The sequence below is a fragment of the Bison bison genome, unplaced genomic scaffold (genome assembly GCF_000754665.1).
Source record: "Bison bison bison isolate TAMUID 2011002044 unplaced genomic scaffold, Bison_UMD1.0 scf7180017864518, whole genome shotgun sequence".
NCBI classification, from domain to species: domain Eukaryota; kingdom Metazoa; phylum Chordata; class Mammalia; order Artiodactyla; family Bovidae; genus Bison; species Bison bison.
Genome location: NW_011495071.1, coordinates 14,981,234 through 14,995,150, shown reverse-complemented (window position 1 = coordinate 14,995,150; position 13,917 = coordinate 14,981,234). Strand labels below are relative to the sequence as shown.

At 35.9% G+C, this 13,917-nt stretch overlaps 1 protein-coding gene across 26 annotated transcripts in view; it reads right to left on the bottom strand.

The window, feature by feature from the left end:
* The window catches only part of SOX6 (SRY (sex determining region Y)-box 6), a 722,502-nt gene that overhangs the window by 382,666 nt on the left and 325,919 nt on the right, over window positions 1-13,917 (bottom strand). For all 26 annotated transcript variants that reach the window (XM_010830548.1, XM_010830549.1, XM_010830541.1 and 23 more), the window contains one exon: window positions 4,353-4,560. In XM_010830548.1, the coding sequence (XP_010828850.1) occupies window positions 4,353-4,560 (208 nt within the window). The remainder of the gene's footprint in view (window positions 1-4,352; window positions 4,561-13,917) is intronic.

The window sequence follows — 13,917 nt, the reverse complement described above, 5'->3', positions numbered from 1 at the left end:
TTATTTTGATTCTCCCATCCTACTGTTCTGTTCCATTGCTCCAAGCAAGTAGTTAAAATTAGGAATCAAACTCAAAATAAAAAATAGGAATCCTCATTACTCCAATCTCCAAAACATTTTGCTCTACTTTTCTCATTAACTATAGTTCCATCCTACTACTCACTCTAAGCTACCTTTAAACAACTCCTCTCTATTGATATCCTCACTTTAAATGTTGAGTCCTAATAGCTCTATCTCCTATTATCTTTTCCATATGCACCCCTTTTTCCTCTCTTGTTTCTGCTGCCTTAGTTCAGGCCCTCATTATCTCTAGCCTGAAACAATTTCTTTAATGTCTCTCTGTACTCCCATACATCCAACACAGTGCTGCCAGATTAACTTTCTTGGAGGAAAGCTCTACTCCATCAATTTATTGTGCTAAAAAATAGTCAATAGTTCCCCCATAACCTTCAGTATAAAGTTCAAATTTCTAAGCCAAGAATTAAAGGGCCTCTGTGATGAACAGAACCAACTTTTTCAGTTTTACACTGCATATGCACCTTCATATACTTTAAAGTAGAACTCGAACTCTCTGCTGTTTTAAAGCGCTCTGCCTGTTCCTTTTGACTGAAATGTCCCTCCCCTCCATTTCTGCCTGTATACTTTCTTTCATTCTCCAACCAGTTACGACCCACTTTTCCTAGAGAACCTTTCCATGGTTTCCTAGGCAGGCACAGTCTATATTGTAAACTCCTATAACATTTTATCTACATAGCACTCATGGAACTTTAAACGACATATTAAACAACACTGAATTAGAGTTCATTTTGTCTGTGTTTTATACCTTTTACTAGAATATAAACTCTCTAAGTTTAGAGACCTCTGCTTTACTCATGATAGGTATGCAATATCATGTAGCATAGTGGTTCTTCACCTAGGTTCCACAGACCCCGAATTTATCCATAGCATTCAGGAAGTCTGCAAATTTGGATGGAAAAAAGATATTTTTCACCAATATTTTTAACTGAAAATGTGATTTCTTTAAATTATCAAAGCAGGCAACAAATAATAAATTCATAGTATCTGTGAGATTATAATCAATAGAATAATAATATATAGATTACATTGTACTTGAAGATTATCTCAAAATACCTTTTATGCTTATCACATATATTTTTAGTCCTTCCACTAGATCTTGTGTTTAATCCATTAGTAAAATAGTACTTCCTGCCATATCACAACATTTTTAAATTAACATTTTAATATAATTCATTTTCTCTATAATTCCATGAATTTTACTTTATGCATTTAAAATAAGGATAGACCTGTAGGCATCATCAACCCACCAAAGGGATCCACAGCCAAAAAAATAAAGCATCATGGTAAGAATCCCTCAGTTCTAATGTAGCACCTTGCATAATAAGAAAAAAAACTTGTAGAAAAATAATCATGATACTATGAAGCTCTTGATTAGGGCTATTAAAAATATGCCATGAACTACAGAATACTAAATAAGCATATTTAGTTCATAAAAATTCATAGTCTTGGAAGAAAAAGACCAATCACCTCTCCTCTACAATAACCTTTAAAGATAGCAATTAAGATTTCTGCATACCTCCAAAGGTAATTTATTGCCTTCCAAAGAAAGTTTTCCATACCTGGACAACTACACTGTTAGGTAGTTGGTCCTATTATAAAGTAAAATATGTGATATATAATATTTATGATAATATTACTAGTTCCTCCCATTATTCTTCTTCTTATATTACTGTATCTGTTCTCATATTGATTGTTCTCTGAGAATATTCCAATGCTTCTGAGTTCCTCTTAAAGTGTAGTAATTCTCACCTTAACACAATACTTGAGATGCATTCTCTTGAGCAAGATGTTTAGTGAGACTGGGGCCTCTTGAATCTTACATACTGTATTTCTAGGTATGTAATTACAAACATTAATTCTGTAATGCTGACTAGGATAGCACTGTCAATTTTTTGGCAATATTCACCATCCTGACTCCATTGCTCTATCACCTAAAACTCATACGTGGGTTTTTTTTTTTAATCGTGTGTCTGCTATTTAAATTTTCTCCAGTAATTACTTGTGCAGATAGGAATTTTGGTCACAGCCTCTGGACTTGACAGTAACATCTATTAAATTTTATCTTGATGAGTTAAAGTTTATATTTTGGGTTTGTCAAAAACTTTCAAGTTTTTGTTTCTTTCATACAGTATATTCAGCATTTCTCCCAGATTTTTGGAATCTGTGGGTTTGATGAGCACAGTTTTTATCATTTCATATTTGTACTTAGTGGACTATATATGTTGATATGCACTAAAAATGTCTGAATTTCTGATACCTAAAATATATGTACTTTAGAAAACAAAGTTCTGTAATGTACGTAAAAAACATTCTTTAATAATAGGAATATAATGATAAAGGACTCTTGAATGAGAGGTCTCATACTGAAAGTGCCACTCTTAAATCAAATCTATAACACACAGTAATGAAGAGGAAAAATAAACTAATCATTGCTTGCAAGAGAAGAATGAGTTTAAATTCCCTAACAGTCTAGACCCTTCCCCCTAAAAAATCATCACAAATCAACTTCTTTATTTTTACATAACAGAACCCTCTAAAGTATGTTGAAAAGTACTTTCTTATAGAATTAAAACCATCTTTTTGATGAATCACAAAAGTAATCAAGCAATCTCATTTATTCAGAGTTTATTGACCTGGCAACCTCAGTTATTCTAGAACATAGGCACAAATGAGAAGTATAAAGTCTGAAGAGCCAAGAGTCAGTACAGAGTCTATGAACTGAAGAGTATGTATATTGCCCAGAATCTCTCATAAACTCACCCAGAAATGTGCATTCATATTTTAAATAGTGTCTAGAGTGTTATGATCATCTAATTAAATAACTGAAAGATAAAGATAAGAGGGAAATTAGAAATTATTTACAACTAAGTAAGAAGTTATAGCCTGAAATCTGATATTAAAGAAAGAGAAACCAACACACACACACACACACACACACGTGCACACACACGCGTGCCAAAAAGGATATCTAAATCAAGCACACATAGGAACTCCAAAGTTTCATAATTGCAGAAAAATAACTGTAAAGCAACTGTCCTAATCATCTCAATGATCTCTGGGGGCATCATTACATTAGAGCATGGTAAAGTAATTGACATTTATGATACAACAATCATCACAATACCTCAAATGACCCATATTAATTATTATAGTTAATTCTCAAAATGTTTAAGAAGTCAGGTTACTACCATACAAAATTTTAAATTTTGAGATTGAGGGAGATTGAAAAATTTACCCAGGGTCACACAATTGTTAGACAGGAATTGGAGTTTATAGTCTACTGCCTCATGACCCTGAGTCATCAAAAAAATTTACATTTTGTACCATATAATCTAGTTAGTAAGCCTGGGAAACGTAATACATTTCAGAAACCTCCATCAAGATTGCTGATGTTGTGGACAGGTAACAAAAGTTAATCTGAAATTCTTAAATTTTTGAGCCTTTTATGGAATAAAATTAAGTTACATGAAAAATTCCCTTATATCAAATCCCCATTTCCCTACAGTACCACAGAGGTTTAAATTTAACTTACATATAAGTAGTGATTCAGAGCCATTAATTACTCTATATTTTAAAGTCTAAAATCTGTACATAAAAAATGAAAGAACATACACAGGATAGCAATCACTTAGAGTTGATTAATTTAAGCATATTATTAGAGAGTCTCCTTTCATTTACTTTTTAGGACCTAGGTTAACCTAAGTGGACTCTTGTAGAGAGAGGAGAGAAGGTGGATGTCTCAGTAGATGTCATGTGTCAAAGAATTCTCTCCTTGAACACTGTTTTAACAATATTAGAAACCCTCAACTCTCAATTCTACAACATTTGAAAGTAAAATAATAATATTTAGAAGTTTGTAGTATTTGTAAAAATAAGGATAAATACATTAGGCTTTTTTTCTTTTTAAACAGTTGATATTTTCATAATAAAATACTATCCATTAAAAGGAAATATGGGAGGAAAAAATGAAAAATAGTGTTGCAGCTGAGAAAATACCTATACTACCTTTTTCCAGAGCAAGGCTTAAAGTCAGTTTAAAACCTTGATTTGTTATTATAAGAATCAAGTAAAATGCACAGAGTTGTAGAAAAATGGAACTATCTGCCTAACACTTCTAATGGATCACAATCTGCCATCACCATGGTAACCTCTGAATAACTTTTTCCTTGCTAGTGCCAATTATGCACTTCTCTGGCCCTTGAAGTCCCACTCATTTTTTTTTTTAAGCTGGAATCTTTAAAAGAATAAAGCCCAACAGTTAAGTCCACACATACCCTCTTGTTCAGTCCGAGTCATTTCCTCAAGCTTCTTCTGTTTCAGTGTGTCCACCACATCGGCAAGGCTCCCTTTGCGGCGTTCTGGGGTTCCAAAAGTAACACTGGTCATTATCTCACGGTCCCGACTCCCTTCGTCAGGCTTATGTGGTGAGGTAGAGGTATTTCGGAAGGAATATAGGGAACATAACTTATTATTCTCTGACTCCTAGAAAAAAAATAAAATAAAAATCATTAGAACCTGTTTCTTTGTATATCACTGGAGAAAAATATCAAAACAGAATGACAGTATATGAAGCTGAGATGGACAAATAAAATACATTAATTATCTCTGTTTTAAAAAAAATACCAAACATTATAGAAATAATTATCAAAGGAACTGACCTGAAATTACAGATTCAAACGGTTTTCTTTTTTAATTAAAAAACAGTAAAAGTGGTATAAAGATTTAATTTTAAAATGAACACTTCAGCTTCTTACTCATTTATACCCTTCGTTTAAGATAGTTCAGATTTAATTATTAATTATAAGAATGGTAAAGCTTTTCTTTTAATTGACACTTACATTAGCAAACCTCTTCCCACAGCTTAAAAAACATATACAACAACAACAAAAATTCATTATCCCTAAATTTAGAAATAATAGAGAAATTGGCTCCATTATTAATTGTTTACCAGAGAATATATAAAATATCTAAATCAATGCCAAAAAGTTAGGCAACCTGAATATTTCTGCGTACTGTGTTTTGAGAAAAAATTGTTTTCTTTCTTCTTCTACATAGTTGGATGGCATCACCGACTCAATGGACATGAGTTTGAGCAAGCTCCGGGAGATGGCAAAGGACAGGGAAGTCTGGTGTGCTGCAGTCCGAGGGGCAGCAAAGAGTTGTCGACTGAGCGACTGAACACCAAATACATCTGTCAAAGTTAAAGAAACCTTTTCTATTCCTTATCCTTACCACTGACACTTTAGCACATAGTCACACACATTTCTCATGTGGCACTTAAAAATGATTTGTTTTTACATTTTTTTTTAAACAAGAGGACTAGTTTGTTATAGAAACGCACAAGAATTATCTCATATTACAGAGAAGCTGGCTAACTGGTCAGATAGTTAGGTCCCTCTTAAAAAGGCAAATCTTAGATGGAAAATAATAAACACCTAAAAGTTTATAAAAGGAAAATGCACTTGTAGCTCTGAGAGCTACAAATCAGAACTGAGAGCTTGAAGCACCTATTATTGGCCATAGCCCACTAGTAGTCTTGCATTCACCTTGTCTGTATGTGTATGGGAACTTTCTCTCCTGATAAAAAATTTGTATGAAATAAATAAAGCATCTAGACTTTATGATTCTTGTCAGTTTAAAAATCTTAATTGCTCCTATATCTCTACCCTTCTTCACACACACACACAAAGCCCAGTAGGCATCAAGAGCTAGAGGAAGAGCATGGGACAAAAGCTGGAGTTAAAAAAAAAAAAAGGTACAGAATTAATCACTGGCAGGAAAGGGAGTGAAAAGGAAAATGGGATTATAGAAATACATTTCCATATAATAAGATAACTATACTCAATAAATGCTAGGTATTTAGGTATTATTGTCATTGCATATAAGGAAGGAATAAACTTATTTCCACAGCTATTGGTAGCATATAATGAGGTAACATCCATAAAGTAACTAGGCACAGATCTGAACCTAAAGCAGGTGGTGCTTAGTAAATAGCAGGTACCATATTCTGAGGGAAGAAACAGATCTAAGGATGGAGCCAAGGAAGTTCTTCCCCCTCTGGACCTAAGTAATTGCTTAGTAAAAAAAAAGAAAATATGTCCTGAACTAAATTGAGTATTGTAAAGTCTGTGAATATACTAAAGACCACTGAATTGTACACATTTAAATAAGGAAATTGTGTAGTATGCGTATTATATCTCAATAAAGCTGTTCTAAATTACTATGAGACAAATCTTAATTTTTTCCACTATTGCACTGCTAAAAGCACCTAGCACAGAGCAGATGTTCATTACATTTACACTGAAATACGCTGAAAAGGATAAAACTAATGTGCAGGAGAGCGCCTCTTTACATTGTTCCCAGATCTTTTCTTTCCCAGGAAATACATTGTATTTAATGCTTACAATAACCATGGAGTGATGCAGAGGAACCCTTTCTTTTAGATGTCAGTCATGGTTAGTACACAGCTCCTTGGAGTGCCCAGTTCACTCTCAACTTTGTGAAAACAAACACTCAAGAGATTTTCTGGGCTTCCCTGGTGGCTCAGATGGTAAAGATCTGCCCACAATGCAGGAGACCTGGGGTTCAATCCCTGGGTTAAGAAGATCCCCTGGAGGAGGGCATGAAAACCCACTCCAGTATTCTTGCTTGGAGAATCCCCATGGACAGAGGACCCTGGTGGGCTGCAGTCTATGGGGTCGCAAGGAGTGGGACACAACTGAGAGACTCAGCACATATGTTTGCCAAAGCCAATTTCAGCTCTTAATAGTGCCCCTAGTAGAAATGTTACCAAGGCTTTTTGGAATCAATAATCATCACTTGATAAATTATGCTTCAATCACTTTCATTTCTCATATTACTGCCTATAAATAAGAAACAAATTCTCTCTCACCCTAAGGGGTTGAAGATCAACTCAAAACAACAGTTACATGGAAGTGGTTACCTACACATGACTCACCACTGACCATAATGAAGAGGATTTTTCCCGTCACTCCCAAGTTGAAAGGTACTAGCAGTGTCTCATCAGCCTGAGCAACAGTAGTCCTTAGAGAATTTAGGCTGCATACGCTACCATTTTTTCTCTCAGAACTAATTCCAGTCTAATTTACTCATGTCACTTACTTGTTGGATAGGCTATGTTCCTTGTTTTTAACTCATGAGAATGTAGTCACCATCATCCACCACAGTCAACAAAGATGGGTTCCCTCACCAATGACCCATATTGTCCTGAGCCCCATAATCTGTGCAATGTAGCTCAACACTGCCAAGAAGAAGATAATAAGAAGCTAGAAAGTCATGTTTTCTCCAAGAAAGCGACAACAACTACTTACAACATGGCACAAAGGCACCAACACCAGCAGAAGATGAAATCATAAATTACTTCAGTTGTATAAGTTATCTTACACTATCCTTAGGAACAAAGAAAAGGGGCAAAGTCGACCATTTATGGTCTTTAATTTTTAATTTTCTAAAACTTAAAACATTCCTCTCATGAATGAAGGCCTATAGTCAATTCATCAGAATAAAAGGGCACATGAATCCAAACACTTTCAAAGAAGAGATTTGTTGTTGCTGTCACTGTTTTAGTCACTAAGTCTTGTCTGACTCTTTTATGGCCCCATGGACTGTAGCTTTCCAGGATCCTCTGTTCATGGAATTTTCCAGGCAAGAACACTGGAGTGGGTTGCCATTTCCTTCTCCAGGGGATCTTCCTGAGCCAGGGGTCGAACCCATGCCTCCTGCATTGGCAGGTGGCTTCTTTATCATTGAGCCACCTCAGAAGCCCAGTGAAGAGCTTACTGTTAGATAAGAAGGCAACATTGGGCTTCCCAGGTGGAACGGTGGCAAAGAATCTGCCTGCAAATGCAGGCGACGTGGGTTAGATCTCTGGGTCAGGAAGATCCCCTGGAAAGGGAAATGGCAACCCGCTCCAGTATTCTTGCCTGGAAAATTCCATGAATAGAGGAGTCTGGCAGGTTACAGTTTATGGGGTCACAAAGATACATGACTGAGCATGCATGTACAAAAGGCAAAAACGACAAATCAGAAAAAGAAACTTGACAAAGGATCTCTAATTTGTGTTCTAGGGAGGTAGGTAACTTTTAAGTAAGTTTTCTCATAGGAAAAAAAAAAGGTCAACCTATTCTTTAATTTCCTATAAATGAAATAGGTCCTATGAACTACCAACTGAGACAAGATGCCCAATGACCACATCTATCAAGTTTTGATGCATGTTACTGCAGCACAGCTTATTTGTTTAAAGCAGTTCTTCTCAAACTTTTACAGTATTCCCTGGCAAGTATGTGAAAATACAGACTCCCTTACCTCCTGCCATACCCCCAAAGAGTGGTGCCCAGGAATATGAAATGTAATAAACATCCCAAGTGATTCTGATGCACAGGTCCTCTCATTCTGATGCAGCCTACTTTCAGAAACACTGATTCCCTACAGAAGGCAATGAAATGAATGTGCTTTGCCTTAATGTTACAATGTGGATATGATTACGAACATTTTTAAGAAGGCTGGTTAGTTGTAATTTTAAAAAATAACATAAAGGAGATTACTTCTCTTCTTTTGATCTTTCATATGAAAACAACCAATGTATAACATGGCTAAACACATGAACATCACAAAAAGAAGAGTGTACAGGGCACTGAGTAAGTATTAGCTCATTCAAAGAAAACTTACGTTTATTTTCTCTTAGCCCCTAACCTTACTGCCCTCACCAAACAGTGAATAAAATTTCAAAATATTATTTAAAAGGAACCTAGTACCAATACAAGGACTAAAGCAGTGTTGGTTCAGATTATCTAAAGCATTTCACTGGAAATTAATTAAACACAGTACGAAAATTATATGTAGATGACTGAAAAAGTATACAGTAGTATTAAAATAGTTATTAGGCAAAGTTTCTAGAAAATATGAGCAATTTTCACAAATTAAGAATACGTAAAGATATTTTCATATATGAAGGGATAGAGAAGTCAATATTAAAAACAAAATGTGTGAAGTGATGGATGTTAAGTAAACTTATTTTGGCATGTTAGTGAGAAACACCAATATATTTTTTAAGAAAAAATTATGTACAGAAGACAGAATTTCCAACAAAATGTTAATGGTCCTGCGTCTTGGAATAATGTGCTGTGCTCAGTCATGTCCAACTCTGTGACTCGACAGAGTGTAGCCCTCCAGGCTCCTCTGTCCATGGGATTTTCCCAGCAAGAATATTAGAATGGGTTGCCATTTCCTCCTCTGGGGATCTTCCCGACCCAGGGACTGAACATGCATCTCCTGCACTGCAGGTGAATTCTTTACCACTGAGCCACTGGGGAAGTCCCTTGAAATAATAGGTAGTTTTATATTTTCTTTTTGAAATTACATATATTTTGAAAATGTTCTATCATCAATAAGACTTTTAATTAGAAAACAAATATTATTAATATGTTCAAGGTTGAACATGAATAACAAAAAATGTTGTAGAAATAATTTATTTACAAGGGAGGAGGCACCAAATGGAGAAAAAGATATTGTATTTAGTATAACTTCAATCTTGTTACATGCATGCATAAGGATAAACGTGGTCACAAAAAAAAAAACTTGGAAGATATATACTGAAATATTTATAGTGACTTCTAAATGGTGATAACATTATTGGTAATTTTTCTTTCTTTTTGCTTATCTGTGTTTTATCATTAATGAATATATTGCTTATGCAATAAAGAAGAACAATATCATTTTATAAAGAGATGCTTAAAGGAAATATAAAAGGAATTTAAGCGAATAGAGTTTGGCCATCTTGAAAATGTCTATAGAGTTAGTACATTATAGTTTCCCAGTATTGAAACCAGAAAAAGCAATCAAGCTTTCTTTGTCTGGGCATTTCTGCAGCCGAGGGCTCTTAAATAGTATTTTCTAATAACTAATTATTTAAAAGGGAATCCCTAATCAACTAAAATCTAGATTCCTCAGGATTATCAACCACGGTTTCCTGTTTGCCCTCAAAAGATCCACAAAATCAATCTATATCCTGTTCCATGTTAAAGTTGTTCAAAATATCTTAAAGGAGAAATTAAGCAAATAGTCCTTTTTTTAGATGAAACTCCTTCAGTTTCAACACCTATTTCCCATTTGACATGGTTTCCCGACCCTTCATCACTCTCCTCTGATATACTCCAGTCTCTAGATGTTATTCTAAAAATGTGTTGCCAAGAACTGTGTACTGAGTTTCTACATCTTTGTTTTTAGCAAGAAGAAAAGTAACAGTCAGAAGGTTATGTGGTTTTCCCCATGTCACACAGGTAGGACTAGCAGAGCTGAATTCTACATGTAGGCTTTCTGACACCCAATTCAGTGATTTTCCATTCCACAAAACTATACTAAAATCACTCTCAAGAGTAAAAGATGCCATAACTTCAGTAACACTACCTTCTAAATCCTTTCTTGCCTTACATTTTCAGACGTGAGCTTTACATACTTTTGAGACAGGAATTCCAGTTATTAACCCAAATTCCAAAATTTCCAAGATACCCCACCTTAGTTATCTATAACTAAGGTATAAAAATTATCCTAAAACTTAATGCTTAAAACAACAATAATGATTTATTAACTTTAATGATTTCTATGGGTCAGGAATTCAGGAGAATCTGGGCTGGGTGGTTCTGTCTCAAGGTCTGTCGTGAGGTTGACATTAAGTTAGTGGCTAAGACTGTAAGCTCAAAGGCTTCTTATTCACAAAGTGAACACTTTAAGAGCTTGGGGTTGGAAGCTGGGGTTCCTTGGACATCTTCCTCTATGTGATCTCTCCACATGATCTTTTCTTTTCAGCATATTGGCCTCAGAATAGCTGGACTTCTTACATGGTAGTTCAGGCCTCCCACAGGTGTATGTCCTCAAAAGAGCCAGAATAAAATTATATCACTGTTTCTAACCTAGTTTGTGAAGTCATGCCCTATAACTGTCAATACAATCTATTCAACAGTAAGTCACCATGGCTGATCCACAGTCAAGAGGATGGAAGTTAGATTATGCCTTTTCATAGAATGGAGTTATAATATCCTCAAATAGCTGATGTGAGAAATGAACAATGAAAAAAGCACGTAGGGAAGTATCTATCATCTAAGTACTTAGTAAATGATACCTACTCTTATTATTGAAATGTCCTTTGTCCAATTATCTTTGGTTTCAATTTTTAATTCTGAAAATAGTCACGATAATCACTGGTACCAGTTTAGGTTTTTATTTATACTCATTCAACTAAGTGGAATAATAAATATGGAACTGTTACTCTGTTTAATATCAATGCTCAAAATCACCTTCTTTATGAAGTCATCCTTAATTAATTCCACTAAGATCTGGTCCCTCACAAAGCTCCAATAACCTCAACATTTGTAATTAGCTTTATCTAGGGATCAATTCCCACTAAACCTAACTGCATATGGATTATATCCACTCTGTCCAAGAGCAGCTACTCTATGTGTGTGCATGTGCTCAGTCACTTCAGTCATGTTGGACTGTTTGTGACTCCATGGACTGTAGCTTGCCAGGCTCCTCTGTCTGTGGGATTTTCCAGGCAAGAATACTGGAGTGGGTTGCCATGCCCTCATCCAGGGGATCTTCCTGACCCTGTGCCTGAACTCATGGCTCCTGCATCTCCTGCATTGCAGATGGGTTCTTTATTGCTGAGCTGTTGGGGAAGTCCCAGCTACAGTATTTTTTTGTTGTTCAGTAGCTAAGCCATGTCCCATTCTTAGCGACCCCATGAGCTGGAGTATGCCAGCCTTCCCTGTCCTTCACCATCTCCTGGAGTTTGCTCAAATTCATGTCTATTGAGTTAGACATGCCATCCAATCATTTCATCCTCTGCCATCCCCTTCTCCTCTTGCCTTCCATCTTACCCAGCATCACGGTCTTTTCCAATGAATCAGCTCTTTGCACCAGGTAATCAAAGAACTGGAGCTTCAGCTTCAGCATCAGTTCTTCCAATGAATGTTCAGGGTTGATTTCCTTTAGGATTGACTGGTTTGATATCCTCGCTGTCCAAGGGACTCTCAACAGTCTTCTCCAGCACCACAGTTTGACAACATCAATTCTTCAGCACTCAGCCTTCTTTTTGGTCCAATTCTCATATCCATACATGACTACTGGAAAAACGATAGCTTTGACTATATGTGAACCTTAGTTGGCAACGTGATGTTTCTGCTTTTTAATATGTTGTCTAGATTTGTCATAGCTTGTCTTCCAAGAAGCAAGCATCTTTTAATTTCATGGCTGCAGTCACCTTCCACAGTGATTTTGGAGCCCAAGAAAATAAAATCTGTCACTGTTTCCACTTTTTTCCCATCTACTTGCCATGAAGTGATGGGACCTGCAGGCATGATCTTAACTTCTTGAATGATGAGTTTCAAGCCAGGTTTTTCATTCTCCTGTTTCACTCTTATCAAGAGGCTCTTTAGTTCCTCTTCACTTTCTGCCATTAGAGTGGTATCATCTGCATATCTGAGGTTGTTGATATTTCCCCCAGCAATCTTGATTCCAACTTGTGAGTCATTCAACCTGGCATTTCACATGATATACTCTGCATATAAGTTAAATAAACAGGATGACACTATACAGGTTTGACATACTCCTTTCCCAATTTTGAACCAGTCTGTTGTTTCATGTCCGGTTCTAACGGTCACATCTTGACCTGCATACAGGTTACTCAAGAGACAGGTGAGGTGGCCTGGTATTACCATCTTAGCCAAAGGCTTTAGCATAGTCAGTGAAGCAGAAGTAGATGTGTTTTTTGGAACTCCCTTGCTTTTTCTATGATCCAACAGATGTTGGCAATTTGATCTCTGGTTCCTCTGCCTTTTCCGAAGCCAGCTTGTACATCTGAAGTTCTCAGTTGATGTCCTGTTGAAGCCGAGCTTGAAGGATTTTGAGTACTACCTTGCTAGCATGTGAAATGAACGCAACTGCACAGTAGTTTGAACATTCTTTGGCATTGCTTTTCTTTGGGATTGGAGTGAAAACTGACCTTTATCAGTCAACTACAGTACACTACAACTCTAATTTAGCTGAGTTTCCAACTGCACCTTAACCAAGAATTGCAAGATTAGAGAAGTGAACTGGGGTTGCAAAAGTCAAATAAGATGTTGGAAATTAAGACAGGCCGATTGACATATATACACTGCTATGTATAAAACAGAAAACTAATGAGAACCTACTGTATAGCACAGGGAAGTCTACTCAATGCTCTGTGGTGATGTAAATGGGAAGGAAATCCAAAAAAAGACAGGATATATGTATAACTGTTGCACTTTGCTGCACAGCAGAAACTAACTCAACATTGTAAAACAACTATACTCCAATTAAGAAAAAAGAAAAAAATACAGACATAGACGGTAGGACAGAAGTGCAATCTTGCCCTACATAACAGAGTTGAAACCCACACACAGGTGGAAGTGATTGCAGTTAGGAGAAACGAATGGGAAATGGCTTCTCTAAAGCAGCAACGTGATCAACTTCCCTACCTGCTGCCAATAAAATTGTAGAGACAGAATATTATCTTTTGTCCTTTCCTCCACCTATTAACAAGGCTTAATTAAGTTTGTTTATTCTTATTGCCTTGCATGATGTCGATTTTGTCTTGTTCTATTTTCTATTTTAGTTATATTGCCTCTCCAGTTACAACTTTATTCTTATTCTTATCTGCCCTCCCTCTAATAAGATTTAATGAGATATACAATCACAAATTTGTCCTATTACTCCAGTCTATATCAAACCTCTTTTTCCTTAGACCTTACCCCAAATCACTTAAAGTCTAAATCCTAAAAAAGTTATTTTGAATATTCTCTT